General features: G+C 44.0%; 1 protein-coding gene across 4 annotated transcripts in view; it reads right to left on the bottom strand.

Moving 5' to 3' along the window:
- Positions 1–640: 640 nt before the first annotated feature.
- The window catches only part of znf710a (zinc finger protein 710a), a 36,898-nt gene continuing 20,302 nt past the window's right edge, over positions 641–17,236 (bottom strand). For 2 of the 4 annotated variants that reach the window (XM_070858279.1, XM_070858280.1), the window contains 3 exons: positions 16,160–16,351; positions 4,289–4,463; positions 641–904 (listed from right to left, as the gene is read on the bottom strand). In XM_070858279.1, the coding sequence (XP_070714380.1) occupies positions 690–904; positions 4,289–4,463; positions 16,160–16,351 (582 nt within the window). In that variant the 3' untranslated portion in view covers positions 641–689. The remainder of the gene's footprint in view (positions 905–4,288; positions 4,464–16,159; positions 16,352–17,236) is intronic. The other 2 variants (XM_070858281.1, XM_070858282.1) reach the window with 2 other exon arrangements.

Below are 17,236 nucleotides of genomic sequence, written 5' to 3' on the forward strand. Positions count from 1 at the left end.
AGTGCACAATGTTTAATGTAGAGATAGATGCAGGCCTCACCTTCAGCACCTGTCAGATTATCAGCTCCACAATCTCTCTCTCCACACACACCCATCCACTAACCACCTCACTCTTCTCCACCCCCATTCTCTTGTACTCTCCTCCCTCCACATACTTCCCCTCCCACAGCACTCCTACTGTCCAACACAGGTGCATTCGCTCTCACTTTTATGGTCCCTTACTCTTTATTCACTTTCAAGGCACTATCCGAAAAGAAAACACTGCCGTCCTCACAGACAGCACCTTTAAACAGATGTTATTTTATTGCTATTGTAGATGATTATATAGTCCAGTAAGAAAATAAATCCACAAAAGCCACTCCACAATGTAATTCAATGAATTACTGCAATTGGATGTGTGTATATATACAGAACCTTTTTTTGAAGTTACATTTTACACAGTAAAGACCAACATAATTTTGGTAGTAGTCATCTGCTTTTGGTCCAGAATAGACCATCTTTAAAAAAAAATTCTCACAGAACCCTGAGATTAGTAACGTGTAAAATGGATTCACATTACAATGTTTGTGAAATATATGCTTAACGTTGGAATGTAATTTTAAAATCTGCAACTGCAGCATTAATAGAAAGCTATGCACAATTAACAATAGTCAAAGCACAGGATCAATTTATTTTTGGCTTCTCTTCAGTTATGGTTTTAAGTCCATTCCATATCTTTCAGCTTCTTTCTCAAAATGAAAGTAAATGTCTTTCATACTTTCTTCATCAGACATTTTTGTTGAGTCTGAAGTGTCGTCAGCAGCTTTTCTCCCACCTGTGAAGTCAAAAGAATTTTCCTCGTAGTCATCGATGTCTCCTTGCTGACCTTCCATGTGGTCTGAATGGCCAATGTCCAGCAAGCTTTCTGTGTGGGAGGGGGAGGAAATGGCAAACGGTGTGATCACAAGTTTACAGTGACAGCACATTACACACACTTACAACTACAGGGAGCCTTGTACAGTACAAAGGAGAAGGTGGAGTATAAAGAACCAGAAGGAAGAAGTTTAAACTATCAAGCCTGCTATGGCCAATTGCAAACACAGCAGCTACCTTTCCCATCAGTTGGGGAATGGTGGAAAGCCTCCAGTAAAAGATACGGAGTGAGGAGAGAAAAAGCCTTCTGTTTAATATCACCGTGGAGGATAGAGGGACAGGTGGCTGACAGCAACGGTTGTGTGCTTAGTAATCGATGCAGCCCATTTGTCTAGTCAGGGCTGTGCTGATTCACCGCCTCACACTGTTTCCCTTGCTGGTGGACCACAACTAGAGGAAACCTGTGACCTTTCACAAACCATCTTACCATTTTACAGCATCAGTATTGAATTTGATACTATTCAAATTAGTCACTACAACAAATGCTGCAGATGAATCCTACAAACTACTTGCCCAGGCCAAATATCTAGTAATAGTCAGACACGTCAAACCTGGTTCTGAAATACCTAGTTCAAGCATAGAGGAAGACTTGGGGCTCCAGAGACACACACAGCTTCATCCAGCATTGTTCATCAAGATGTGACATTTAACAGCCTCATAAACCACTTGATAGCTTAATTTCTGACACACCCCAGCATCTCTCAGTGCAGCAAACGTTCAGTGCAGCATTGGAGCGTCTTCAGATCACATGCTCAAGTCCTGTTGCGAAGCTTGCACCCACACCCTTCTGACCAACTCTACCACTGATCAATAGGGAAGGGAGAAAGAGCAACTTCAATATTGTGCAACTAAATTTTATGTGAAAAGAAATCTCCTGCCAGTGGTATCCTAGCCACACAGCCATACCAGGCCCCGAACTGAACCACATTCATCCCCCAGCAGAATGACTGGGACTTGAGGAAACCATGTCCCCTGGAAGAATATCAGAACAAAGATCTTGAGGCAGGAAGTGAGGCAAAAGGCAAGTGCCAGCTGTGGGTGACTTGTATTGACCCCACTGCATTAGTTGTGTATAAGCAGTCCAACAATCATATTGTCCCAACATACACCCATCCGAGAGGATCTACTGCTATCCTTATTACTTCACATTTTTGCAAGATGGGAAAACTTGCATTGGCGTTGAACAGTGTCAACTTCACTCAATTGGCGTAACTCTCGCTCAACTCAGAGGGTTGTGGGTACAAGACCCACCATAAACCTGAGCTCAATCCAAGATGACTCTTCAGTGCAGTATTGAAAGAGTCAAAGCTGCTGGATCTTTTGGAGTCATTACTTTGATTCCCTGTGACTGAAAAGGTGAGTGTAAAAGATCCCATGGCATGGTTCACAAGAGGCCTCTCTGACACCAAGTCATTAATTTGCACAAGTGAAAATGATCTGTAGCCTTTATATCTCCTATTTAATCTGGGTAAGGTCTATTTTATCTTGTAATGTGTTTCTTCCCCCAATCAAGTATCCACATCGTTGACTTTTCTATTCTTACACTGAATCCAGTTATATTGTGGTCACTGCTTCCCCAGTGTTCCCTTACCTTCCACTCACCCAACTGCTCAACCTTATTACTTAGAGCCAGGTAAAGCTGTGCTTTCCTCTTTGCTGGAGTAGCAACACACTGACCGAGAAAACAGTCCTAAAAATATTGTAGACATAAAAACCTCACCTTTCCACCCTAAATATCTCCCCTATTTTAGTCAGTTTTGGGATCATTAAAATCTCTTCCAATTCTACTTAAACCGAGCAACATTTTCTGGTTGTGGGACCTTACTGTGTGTAAATTGGTTGCTATGTTTGTCCTCATAAGGGACTGCATTTCAAATGTGATTCCATGCCCGTGAAGCACTTTGGGCATACGGAGGACAGGATGCGGCACTGCAGTAATACACGTTCCACTTTCCAGCTCTCGGTACAACACACTCACAGCACTGAAGGGGGCCATTCAGCCCACCATGCCTGCGCTGGATTTTTGAAAGGGCAGTCTGCTTAGTCCCACACATCCTCTTTTTGTCCGTAACCCTGCAAGTTCCTCATCCTCAAGTACCTGTCCAACTGCCTTTTAAAATTAATTATAGAATCAGTTTCCACCACCTTTTCAGACCAAACGTTCCCGATCACAACAACTCCGTGAAAAAAATTCTCATCTCCCTGCTCGATCTTTTTCCAGCGATTTGGAATCTTGCCTCACCCGAGTCGGTGGAGATGATCATCGCAAATGACGATTCAATTTTAGAGGTTTCCCAAAGGAAGCAGCTGTCGACCAAACAATCCACTCAATGATTCAGAAGAGCACACCCAAACAAGTCAGCTCCCACAGATATGACTCATAGTCTGAACATCTTAACTCCAAGAGCATTTCCCAGTTGTAAGACCTCCCAATGTTTCTACCTTCTCTTCTGAAGACGGGCTCATAATGGGTTGTGGTTGTTCCCTCAGCCTAGTTACTTCCCTATGCACGAGCCTAGACAGAAGCTATAGGGCCTTTTTGTCACGGAAAGCATCACAGCAGAGACTGATCCTGTCTTCGCAGCAAGCAAGTGCATACACAATCCACGGACAATCACTGGACACCAAGCAGGAGCAAAAATCCTGGCCTATTTTCCCCACCTTTGCATTGCAATATTGTAGTGCCAACCCCCACAATTCAGCTGCCCAGTTGTGATTTAGCCAGTTCAGCACAAACCACATCAACCAGAATTTCCTATTTTATATGGCACAGAGCGGTCTTAGATCTTAGAATATGAAAGTTAGTTAGTTAGTGTTAACAATTCATTAAAACAGTAGAGCGTGCAAAGAGGGTGGGGGGAGAGGGGGTGGGGGAGGGGCAGCAGAAGAAGAAGAGGGAAGAGAGTGAGACTTGTATGGCACCTTGTAACCATTGAAGTGGACTGACTTAGACAGGTAAACAGGGCAACCATTTTCAGCACAGCAACATCCCATCAATCTATGACCAGTTGATCTGCTTTGTGACCGTGTGGAGTTAGGGAGCCGTGTTCATCAGTATAATGGGAGATCTCATTGCTCGGCTAAGTACCATGAGATTGGATTCCTTCTCTGAAGGACGACATTGCGGCACTTGCTGGGAACTGCATTGGAGCTCAACTCTCGGCAGTGGGGCTCCTGATTTAGAGGCAAATGTGCAAAAACTCGTATAAAAAAAACACCAGAGGTTAAAACAGTGAGGAGCCGCATACCTCAAATCATGTACACTGCATGATTTTGTGGATTTGATTAAAAAGTGGCAGAATGAAACCTGAAGTCATTTAGTGCCTCACCAATAACCAACATATGCAATGATTACGAAAAAGCATGAATACTCCACCTTGTCCATCGAGAACGATGTCCATGACGCCATGTTTGACCTTCATGTGCCGACTTAAATTCCCTTTGAGGGTAAACTTGCTTGAACAGTATGGACATTTGAAGGGCTTGCTGTCTGAATGAAGATGCATGTGACCTAGTAGATTGTACATCCGATTGAATTCTTTTCCACATACCTGAAAAAAAGGGGAAGATGAAAACACTCATTTGAAGCAGAATTCCCCAAATTAGAGCACTGCCAGAGAGGGCAATCCATGTACACAGCCAATCCATTTACACTGCCAGAGAGGGCAATCCATGTACACAGCCAATCTTAGCCTTTGCTTGAAAAAGTAATACATGAAAAAGTAATTTTTCTTTACCCACACCTCTACTCATTTTCTAATTTATTGGCTTGTTGTGAACAGCAGAAAGCCACAGCCCTGTTCAATATGTTACCGCAGTGACTTTCATAGTTAAACTTTGTCACTTTGTACTATTAATCATTCAACTATGAACATGTTACAGAAAGACATCTAAAATGAGGGACACGGGCATTTTTATTGTATTATTAGTGCTAAATGATAAGAACTGCTACTGTAACACCACTGAACCAGATCAAAGGCTCCCAAGAGTATTTATTTCAGTATTTGGGTAGCTTTGATATTTAATTGCATCAAATTATGCAGTTTTCTGCAGTAAAGGGAACGAAGGAACTCAAAGGGCGTCAGGGAGGGCGCAGGTTACAATTTGATGTTTCTCACGACCTACAATGCAACATAGAGCACGGTTCCAGTTTCAATATCCAATCTGATCTCTGCCAAGGCAGCAGTGGGCACTAGGATTAGTCTCAGTATTGACAGACGAGAACAGCTTGTGAGCCTTGCTCCCGATTACTACGCACTGAGCTTGCGGGAATGTCAGCACGTGAGGTGGCGACAGGTCTTGACATGGCTACACAAGAACGTAGAAAAGCACAGGATCAGAGAAAGGACCTTTGTGATCTATCTGACTAATCTCTATGCTCTCCTCCCACTTTTCTTTCCCCATGTCCCCAATGGAACAGTCCACTGCCACCGATTGCACAAACTCGTGATGAATAGCGACTACAGCAAGCTACCTGGCTGTCTTTACCCATCAAACTTTAAAAAATTTCAATCATGGGATTTGGGAGTCGCTGGCAAGGCCAGCATTTATTGCCCATCCCAAATTGCCCTCGAGAAGGTGATGGTGAGCCGCCTTCTTGAACCGCTGCAATCTGTGTGGTGAAGTACTCCCACAGTGCTGTTGGGGAAGGAGTTCCAAATTGTGATCCAGCGACGATGAAGGAACGGTGATATATTTCCAAGTCAGGATGGTGTGTGACTTGGAGGGGAACTTGGAGGTGGTAATGTGCCCATGAGCGTGCTGTCCTTGACCTTCTAGGTGGTAGAGGTCACGGGTTTATAACTGTAACCTTGCAGGAGTATGTGCTTCAAGAAAAGAAGTGATTTTTAAACATTTTTTAAAATGTGCTTTCTTTAAATCCATTCCTGGGATGTGGGCGAGACAGTAAGTCCACTGATTGCTCAGCCCAGTAGCTGGGCCTACTGCAGTGATTTTTTTTTTTAAATCAAGTGATTTGCTCAGAATATTCCTAATTTCGAAAGCCACAAACTGAAAAATGTTGCAACACTTGTATTTATATAGCACTTTTAACATAGTAAAACATGCCAAAGCGTTTCATAGGAACAATATTTGACACCAAGTCACATAGAGATATTAGGGCAGATGATCAAATGGTTGGTCAGAGTGTTCGGGTTTCAGGAGCGTCTTAAAAAGGAGGGAAGAGAGGTAGAGAGGCGGAGAATCACATCGTGGATGCTCAATGTCAGAATTAGAGGAGCGCAAATATCTCGGAGGACTGTGGGGCTGGAAGAGATGAGAGAGATAGAGAGGGGCGAGGCCATGGAGGGATTTGAAAACAAGGATGAGAATTTTTTAAATCGAGGCGTTGCTTAACCGGGAGCCAATGTATATCAGCAAGCACAGGGGTTATGGGTGAATAAGACTTGGTGCGAGTTAGGACACAGGCAGCAAGTTTTGGATGACCTCAAGTTTACAGAGGGTAGGACATGGGAAGCCTGCCAGGAGTGCGTTAATATTGTTAAGTCTAGAGGTAACAAAGGCATGCATGAGGTGAGGCAGGGGCGGAGTCAGGCAATGTTCGAGGTGGAAGTAGGCGGTCTTAGTGATGGCACAGATATGTGGTCGGATGCGCAACTCGGGGTCAAATACGACATCATGGCTGCGAACAATCTGGTTCAACCTCAGACAGTTGTCAGGGACAGGGATGGAGTTGGTGGCTAGGGAAGAGAGTTTGTGGCAGGGACTGAAGACAATGGCTTAGGTCTTCCCAATACTTAGCTGGAGGAAATTTCTGCTCATCCAGTACTGGATGTCGGAAAAACGGTGACGACAATTTAGAGACAGTGGAGGGGTCGCGAGAAGTGGTGGTGAGGTAGAGCTGGGTGTCAGCTTACATGTGGAAACTGACATTGTGTTTTCAGATGATGGAATCATAGAAATTTATAGCACAGAATGAGGCCATTTCAGCCCATCGTGTCCGCGCCGGCCAACAAATCTACCCAGCCTAATCCCACAAGCCTTGTAGGTTACGGCACCTCAAGTGCACATCCAAGTACCTTTTAAATGTGGTGAGGGTTTCTGCCTCTGCCACCCTTTCGGGCAGTGAGTTCCAGATCCCCACCACCCTCTGGGTAAAAACATTTCCCCTCAAATCCCCTCTAAACCTCCTACCAATTACTTTAAATCTATGCCCCCTAGTTGTTGATCCCTCTGCTAAAAGAAATAGGTCCTTCCTCTCCACTCTATCGAGGCCCCTCATAATTTTATACACCTCAGTAAGGTCTCCCCCCTCAGCTTCCTCTGTTCCCAAAGAAAAAAACCCAGCCTATCCAATCTTTCCTCATAGCTAAAATTCACCAGTCCAAGCAACATCCTCGTAAATCTCCTCTGTACTCTCTCTAGTACAATCGCATCTTTCCTGTAATGGGGTGACCAGAATTGCACGCATTTTATACAGTTCAAACATAAGCTCTCTGCTCTTGTATTCTATGCCTCAACTAATAAAAGCAAGTAGCCCGTATGCCTTTTTAACCACCTTATCTACCTGGCCTGCTACCTTCAGGGATCTGTGGACATGCACTCCAAGGTCCCTTTGTTCCTCTACACTTCTCAGTATCCTAACATTTAATGTGTATTCCCTTGCCTTGTTAGCCCTCCCCAAATACATTACCCTTCACCTCTCCAGATTGTATTCCATTTGCCACTGTTCTGCCCACCTGACCAGTTAATTCATTATCTTCCTGCAGTCTACAGCTTTCTTCATTATCAACCACACAGCCAATTTTTGTATAAGCTGCAAACTTCTTAGAAACATAGAAAATCGGTGCAGGAATAGGCCATTCGGCCCTTCAAGCCCGCACCACCATTTAATAAGATCATGGCTGATCATTCTCCTCAGTACCCCTTTCCTGCTTTCTCTCCATACCCCTTGATCCCTTTTTTTTTTTAAGCAGTAAGCACCATATCCAACTCCCTCTTGAATATATCCAATGAACTGACATCAACAACTCTCTGCAGTAGAGAATTCCACAGGTTAACAACTCTCAGTGAAGAAGTTTCTCCTCATCTCGGTCCTAAATGGCTTGCCCCTTATCCTTAGACTGTGTCCTTTGGTTCTGGACTTCCCCAACATCGGGAACATTCTTCCTGTATCTAACCTGTCGCGTCCCGTCAGAATTTTATATGTTTCTATGAGATCCCCTATCATTCTTCTGAACTCCAATGAATACAGACCCAGTTGATCCAGTCTCTCCTCATATGTCCGTCCTGCCATCCCAGGAATCAATCTGATGAACCTTCGCTGCACTCCCTCAATAGCAAGAATGTCCTTCCTCAGATTAGGAGACCAAAACTGAACACAATATTCCAGGTGAGGCCTCACCAAGGCCCTGTACAGCTGCAGCAAGATCTCCCTGCTCCTATACTCAAATCCCCTAGCTATGAAGGCCAACATGCCATTTGCCTTCTTCACCACCTGCTGTACCTGCATGCCAACTTTCAATGACTGATGTACCATGACACCCAGGTCTCGTTGCACCTCCCCTTTTCCTAATCTGCCGCCATTCAGATAATATTTTGCCTTCGTGTTTTTGCTACCAAAGTGGATAACCTCACATTTATCCACATTATACTGCATCTGCCATGCAGTTGCCCACTCACCTAACCTGTCCAAGTCACCCTGCAGCTTCTAACCAGCCTCCTCACAGCTCACACTGCCACCCAGCTTAGTGTCATTTGCAAACTTGGAGATATTACTCTCAATTCCTTCATCTAAATCATTAATGTTTGTTGTAAGTAGCTGGGGTCCCAGCACTGAGCCTTGCGGCACCCCACTAGTCACTGCCTGCCATTCTGAAAAAGACCCGTTTATCCCGACTCTCTGCTTCCTGTCTGCCAACCAGTTCTCTATCCACATCAATACATTACCCCAATTCCATGTGCTTTAATTTTGCACACCAATCTCTTGTGTGGGACATTGTCAAAAACCTTTTGAAAGTCCAAATACACCACATCCACTGGTTCTCCCTTGTCCACTCTACTAGTTACATCCTCAAAGAATTCTAGAAGATTTGACGAGCATGATTTCCCTTTCATAAATCCGTGCTGACTTGGACCGACCCTGTCACTGCTTTCCAAATGCGCTGCTATTTCATCTTTAATAATTGATTCCAACATTTTCCCCACTACTGGATGTCAGGCTAACCGGTCTATAATTACCTGTTTTCTCTCCTTCCTTTTTTAAAAAGTGGTGTTACATTAGCTACCCACCAGTTCATAGGAACTGATTCAGAGTCGACAGACTGTTGGAAAATGATCACCAATGCATCCACTATTTCTAGGGCCACTTCCTTACATACTCTGGGATACAGACTATCAGGCCCTGGGGATTTATCTACCTTCAATCCCATCAATTTCCCTAACACAATTTCCTGACTAATAAGGATTTCCTTCAGTTCCTCCTTCTCACTAGACTCTCGGTCCCCTAAGTATTTCCAGAACGTTATTTAAGTATTTGTTCAATTGGTCTGCCATTTCTTTGTTCCCCATTATATTCACCTAATTCTGTCTGCAAGGGACCTACGTTTGTCTTCACTAATCTTTTTCTCTTCACATATCTATAGAAGCTTTTGCAGTCAGTTTTTATGTTCCCGGCAAGCTTCCTCTCATACTCTATTTTCCTGCGTCACTCTCCATCTTAATAAAGAATTCTACCATATTATGGTCACCATACCCCTTACATTCAAGTCTCTTCTTCTTAGGCAGTTCCTCAAATTGAGAATATCTTGCTTCCACACCAAAAAGGGATGAGTTCAATGAATTCACAGGTGTTTCAATGAAGGACCTAATATTCCAGGTCCCGAACTGCATATTGAAGGGTGCAAGATGCCGCTGCGTGGATTTTTTTTTACATGGGGTGGCCGTTGCACACCAGCCATCACATGGGTTTGACAGAGCTTGATCTTGGTCCAGTGGCAAGGGTTAACCAAGACGACTGGAGACCAGCTCTGCTGCATGGACCTAGTGCGCACACATATCGCAGTGTGGGCTGGCCCGTGCTGCCCTCTGGGCCCATGCCTCTCCTGGGCCCCGATCACATCGCTCTGCAATCTCTCGCCGCTCCTACAGCAGGAGCGGCGACAGCAGTGAAGAGGGCGACTAGATTGGACGTCACCATAATCCAGGTCGGTGACTGGAGCGTGGGCAGATTAAAGTCTAAACCATTGACATGTACCACGAAAAGCAAGGGACCTAGTACCGAGCCCTGCGGAATCACACTGGAAATAGCCATCAACCATTACCCTTTGCTTCCAGCCAATTTTGGATCTAACTTGCCACTTTGCCTTGGATCCCATGGGCGTGACCAGTCTGCCATATGGGACCTCATCATCAAAAGCCTTGCTAAAATCCATACACACTACATCAAACGCACTACCCTCATCGACCCTCCTTGTTACCTCCTCAAAAAATTCAATCAAGTTAGTCAGACATGACCTTCCCGTAGCAAATCCATGCTAGCTGTCCTTGATTAATCCATGTCTTTCTAAATGAAGATTTATCCTTTCCCAATTTTCTCCAATTATTTTCCCGCCACTGAGGTTAGGCTGATTGGCCTGTAATTACTCTCTCTCTCCCTTTTTAAATACGGGTACAATATTAGCAATCCTCCAGCACCACACCTGTCGCCAGAGAGGATTGGAAAATGATAGTCAGAGCAGAGCCTCTGCTATTTCCTCTTTTGCTTCGCTCAACAGCCTGGGATACATTTCATCCAGTATTATCCACTTTTAAAGCTGCTAAACCCCTTAACACTTCCTCTCTCACTATAGTCATTTCATCTAATCTTTCACACTCCTCCTCTGATTGCAGAGTCTGCATCGCCCCTCTTTTTCATGAAAACAGACGCAAAGTATTCATCAAGAATACTGATGCCACCGAGGGGCAGCAAGTTGATGATAAATAGGAGGGGGCCAAGGATAGATCCTAGGGGGACCCCAGAGGTAACCGTCATAACTCACAAATGATCAGATTTACTGAATGCAGTTTCACAAACGGTCACAGTGCGAGTTGGCCTCTTGGTTGCTAATCCAGCACCATATTGACCACACTCCCATACACTTGAACTGCAATTCTTTCCAACTGTGGATGAAATTAAATTCATAACAGGTCAGAGAACCATGGCTGACAGGACATTTTGCACTAACGGATTATAGCATATGCAAGAAAATAAAGTTTACAGGTATTTCTCAGGCAGTGTTGTCCAATACTTTAGCCACTGGCCAATTGCATTTCTGATTAGTAAATTTTTAAAAATCAGTAATGGGCATCGTCGTTGGTCATTGCCTGTGAACTTTAACCTTTTTGTGCTTTTGTTGGTAAAATGGCAAGACAGAAAGCAGAGTGCGTGAGTTTTCTGATCGTTGTGACTGCTTTACTTCCTTGGTTATTGAATGGTGGTACATAGGAACAGGAATAGGCCATTTAGCCCCTCGAGCCTGTTCCGCCATTCAATGAGATTATGGCTAATCTGTGACCTAACTCCATTTACCTGCCTTTGTCCCCTATGCCTTAGTACCTTCAGTTAACAAAAATCTATCAACCTCAGATTTAAAATCAATTGACCTAGTATCAATTGCCATTTGCGGAAGAGAGTTCCAAACTCCTACCATCCTTTGCGCGAGGAATATTTATGTAAATATGCCCATGAAGTACATTTACTAGTATTGTGTGAATATGTGAGGCAGTTTCTATTATATTACTGCCTAAAACAGTGTGGCCGAGGCTACGTTTGTGACTAGTCAGTAATTCCTATCGGACAACACTATCCTGGGGAACTACCTGCACTTCAGAAGGACTGAAAACTGTTCTGATGATTGAGTCACAAAAACAAGGCCCAAACAAAACTGAGATGAGGCTTCTGTTGTACAGTACTTTGTAACTAAAGTAAATGTTGGTCCCTTAGAAGATGAGAAGGGGGATTTAATAATGGGAAATGTGGAAATGGCTGAGACCTTAAATAACTATTTTGCTTCAGTCTTCACAGTGGAAGACACAAAAACCATGCCAAAAATTGCTGGTCACAGGAATGTGGGAAGGGAGGACCTTGAGACAATCACTATCACTAGGGGGGTAGTACTGGACAGGCTAATGGGACTCAAGGTAGACAAGTCCCCAGGTCCTGATGAAATGCATCCCAGGGTATTAAAAGAGATGGCGGAAGTTATAGCAGATGCATTCGTTATAATCTACCAAAATTCTCTGGACTCTGGATTGGAAAGCAGCTAATGTATCGCCTCTGTTTAAAAAAGGGGGCAGACAAAAGGCAGGTAACTATAGGCCGCTTAGTTTAACATCTGTAGTGGGGAAAATGCTTGAAGCTATCATTAAGGAAGAAATAGCAGGACATCTAGATAGGAATAGTGCAATCAAGCAGACGCAACATGGATTCATGAAGGGGAAATCATGTTTAACCAATTTACTGGAATTCTTTGAGGATATAACGAGCATGGTGGATAGAGGTGTACCGATGGATGTGGTGTATTTAGATTTCCAAAAGGCATTCGATAAGGTGCCACACAAAAGGTTATTGCAGAAGATAGAGGTACGCAGAGTCAGAGGAAATGTATTAGCATGGATAGAGAATTGGCTGGCTAACAGAAAGCAGAGAGTCGGGATAATTGGGTCCTTTTCGGGTTGGAAATCAGTGGTTAGTGGTGTGCCACAGGGATCGGTGCTGGGACCACAACTGTTTACAATATACATAGATGACCTGGAAGATGGAATACAATATCGGAAAATGTGAGGTCATCCACCTTGGAAAAAAAAAAACAGTAAAAGGGAATATTATTTGAATGGGGAGAAATTACAACATGCTGCAGTGCAGACGGACCTGGGGGTCCTTGTGCATGAATCCCAAAAAGTTAGTTTGCAGGTGCAGCAGGTAATCAGGAAGGCGTATGGAATGTTGGCCTTCATTGCGAGAGGGATGGAGTACTAAAGCAGGGAGGTCCTGCAGCAACTGTATAGGGTATTAGTGAGGCCACACCTGGAGTACTGCGTGCAGTTTTGATCACCTTACTTAAGGAAGGATATACTAGCTTTGGAGGGGGTACAGAGACGATTCACTAGGCTGATTCCAGAGATGAGAGGGTTACCTTATGATGATAGATTGAGTAGACAGGGTCTTTACTCGTTGGAGTTCAGAAGGATGAGGGGTGATCTTATAGAAACATTTAAAATAATGAAAGGGATAGACAAGATAGAGGCAGAGAGGTTGTTTCCACTGGTCGGGGAGTCTAGAACTAGGGGGCACAGCCTCAAAATACGGGGGAGCCAATTTAAAACCGAGTTGAGAAGGAATTTCTTCTCCCAGAGGGTTGTGAATCTGTGGAATTCTCTGTCCAAGGAAGCAGTTGAGGCTAGCTCATTGAATGTATTCAAAATCACAGATAAGATAGATTTTAACCAATAAGGGAATTAAGGGTTACGGGGAGCGGGCAGGTAAGTGGAGCCGAGTCGACGGCCAGATCAGCCATGATCTTATTGAATGGCGGAGCAGGCTCGAGGGGCTAGATGGCCTATGTTATGTTCTTATGTAATTTTAAAAGTTTCCAGTTCAACAATTCATGTTGATTTCTGCTCAGTATGAGTGCTAGCAGCAGCTCTGAGGTGCCACTGTCCACAATGTCAGATTACTAACTGTTGGATAACTCAAGTTCATCAAAATGTGTTCCGTAGTTGATTCCAATTTCGAACTGTATCAATACAAAGTACTAGAAAATGTTTATATTTCGATTACATTTGCTGCTTTGCTGTTTTCGAAGGCGAGGAATACAATACTTGTCCACGTTTGGTACCCAGAGCTCTTGGTGTTCCCAGCTCAGTTACCCAATCGAGAACACTTCTATGATGCACTCAGCACCTCCCATATTACCAATGGTGCATTTCTAATCTCAGACTTGCCACCCCTAATGCCTTTAAATGTGTCAAATTAGCACAGTGGCAAATTGTGAGTCGTGTACTGTGACCCAATACTAACAAGCAAAGTCCAGACTACCCAAACTCAATTCGCACAGGCACATTCGTATGAGCCACCAAAAGACAAGGTAGCAAAATATAATAGATGTTGGATCACCCGCCCCACACCCGTCACCCCCAACCCAATGTCCTAAATACCTCCCCCCCCCCACCCAACACAATTCCTCTCTACCACCAGACCTTTCCCATCCCCCCATATGTCACAACCCAAAACACTCAGCTAAGAAATCGTTAGTAGGAATGTTGCTTTAGAAAGAAAAGACTTGCATTTATATAGCGCCTTTCACAACCACTAGCCGTCCCAAAGCACTTTACAGGCAATTAAGTACTTTTTGGAGTATTGTCACAGTTGTAATGTAGGAAACATGGCAGCCAATTTGCGCACTGAAAGCTCCCACAAACAGCAATGTGAGAATGACCAGATGAACAGTTTTTGTGGTGTTGTTTAAGTGATAAATATTGGCCAGGACACCAGGGAGAAGTCCCCATGCTCTTCTTCAAAATAGTGCAATGGGATCTTTTACATCCAACTGAGGGGGCAAACTGGACCTTGGTTTAACTTCTCATCTGAAAGATAGTGCAGCACTCCCTCAGTAGTGCACTGCAGTGAGAGCTTAAGATTGTTGTGCTCAAGTCCCTAGAATGGGACTCAAACCCACAACCTTCTGACAGAACCTTAGGGACAGAAAATGGCCAAAGATGGGAAGGGAACAGCTACAGTTAATCAGAAGAAACCAATAAAACTTGGAAATAACCCTTATTTTTTTCAAACATAGATGGCCATATTTACCCAGCACCAGCTGACATATTCCTCTACAGAACAGAGAAAAGATCGAGAACCAAAACCTCTGGCTAATCAACATCTAAAATTGGACATCGAGCATCACACCTCAACTGTGTCATGCGTCTGTAGGGCAAAAAAACAACTTCTGGCAACTGCCGGCTTGTATGTGCATACAAGCCTTATCCCCGATATAATGCTTTACTGCTGGATGCCCTGCTGGCGAGCTGCCTGTAAACATCTGGCTGACTTTGCAGAAATGGGGCCCAACCATAAAATCGGCTGATTCCATCGGCAGGGCGTCAAGCTGCCCGATAAACGTCGCCCCACGTGTTTACCCAAAAACTTTTCCGACGTTTTTTTCCTATAACTTTGATTTTCACATTCTGGGGCAAGACCATGACCGGTCTCTCTCACTTAGACTATGTCCCTAAACTAAATAGTTGAGAATCTGTGAAACTAAGATTCATTCTGCTGCTGGTTTTCAAATAGAAACACAAAAATTTACAGTGCAGAAGGAGGCCATTTCGGCCCATCGTGTCCACGCCGGCCGACAAAGAGCCGCACGGCCCTCGGTCAGCAGCCCTAAAGGTTACATACAAACCCATGAACAATAACGGAAAGGCAAAGAGCACCCAACCCAACCAGTCTGCCCACACCACTGCAACACCCTTATACTGAAAACATTCTACACTCCACCCCAACCAGAGCCATGTGATCTCCTGGGAGAGGCAAAAACCAGATAAAAATCCAGGCCAATTTAGGGAGAAAAAAATCTGGGAAAATTCCTCTCAGACCCATCCAGGCGATCGAAACTAGTCCAGGAGATCACTTGGAGAAACTCAAGCAAAATGAAGTGAATGGAATGGGGCGGGGGGCATGGGGAAATTTTGTAAAATGCAAGGGGGGAGAAAGAACATGTGCATGCGGCAGTGACAGACAGCAAAGAGAGAGATAACAAGGGAAAGAGGCTATATTGCTACATGCTTCATTTGTTGCTTGCATTATTGTGGGAGAGAAGCTCTCTGGCTGAATATATTTCCAAGGCACCTTTGGGATTCTCCGTAGGGAAGCTGGCTGAACATTTCAGGGGGTCCGTCTCTTGCCCCATTCCAAATACCCGATTCCAACTCAACCACCAACTTTCAAAACCATCAAGTGGCTCCTTTACAAAGGTCATTTGAAGTGCTTGGCTAACTCTCGATGTCCTCCATTCCCCGAGGCTCCCCTGAAATGGTAGCTCTGCCTGTTTCTCGTCAGTATGTCTGCAAATACTTGCCATTTTCCAGTTGGTTTAGCTCCTTTAGACACAAACTAACTCCTCGCTATTAATTTGTTCTAATACTGTATAACTACTTGCAACCTGTGCCTCAACTATACATCTGCCCCTCGACATTATTAGAGGATAGAAATTGCAAAAAGTACCAGTATGGTATCCTTTTCTCTTACCTTACATTTAAATGGTTTGACTGGTGAATGAACAATCATGTGGGTCTTCAAAGTCTGTTTTTGAACAAAAGTTTTGAAGCAGATGTGGCACTGATAGGCTCGCACACTGGTGTGAATCAGCATATGCCTCTTCAGGTTTGCTTGTAGGGTGAATTCACGTCCACATACCTCACACTTGAACTCTTTTACTCCCTGATGGAGGGGATAAGATGCAGCAAGTAAGACTGGGCCTTTATGACTTAGAATCATTCGCTATTTCAATAAAGAGGATCACAATCCTCAAATTTAGCAGATGAAATACAAATCGACATACTCCTGAAAATGAAGGTAAAAAGAAAAAGATAGTGAAATTAGAGTTACAAAATGAAAAGTGCACAGAGGAGGAGGAATAAGACAAAGAAAAGCAGATTGAGATATTTGTGGATGGGATGACATTCTAAAAAAACAGCTGCAAAGATGCTACCATGGTGTAGCAGTATAGAGGGAGGGGGGTTAAATGCATTTTCTCATGGAGCTGAGAGGCATATTCTTGTGTCCACAGTGCCTATACAGTGCTAATCCCAACCATCCCACCAAACTGTGATCATGTTCTTCGACACAGCAATGAGAAAGTGGAAAGCCAGTCCCCTTGGCTGACCATGTACCTCGGTAGCTAGCTGAATAAAATATTCTTCTTTGCTGTAGAATGCTGGAGTAGAGGGAAACAATATAAACCAGAATAACTTTGCTACTGAACCACCCCGTGTAGGCACAAATAGAATTTGGGGTCTGAACTGAATGGTAACTCGAGTCCAGCCAGCTGCCTGCAAGAGAAGGGTTTGAAATTATGCCAGGAGTCGAGGTGATTTCAGAAACACTGATGCTGGAGATCCGAAAATTAAAACTGACCGACATGCACAGTATGAATGCAACACTACATAGGCTGCTAAAGCATTCAGTGGCTCACAGGAAACACTGCTATGGGAATTAGCCTAGGTTTATTTTGGAATCCTTTTGGCTTTCCCAGGAGTTATTTATGGAAATTTAAGCAAATTATTGACTGCACTGTGCTGCTGTTAGAACCCTAGATGAGAAGAG

The sequence above is a fragment of the Pristiophorus japonicus genome, chromosome 17 (assembly GCF_044704955.1).
Source record: "Pristiophorus japonicus isolate sPriJap1 chromosome 17, sPriJap1.hap1, whole genome shotgun sequence".
Taxonomy (NCBI): domain Eukaryota; kingdom Metazoa; phylum Chordata; class Chondrichthyes; family Pristiophoridae; genus Pristiophorus; species Pristiophorus japonicus.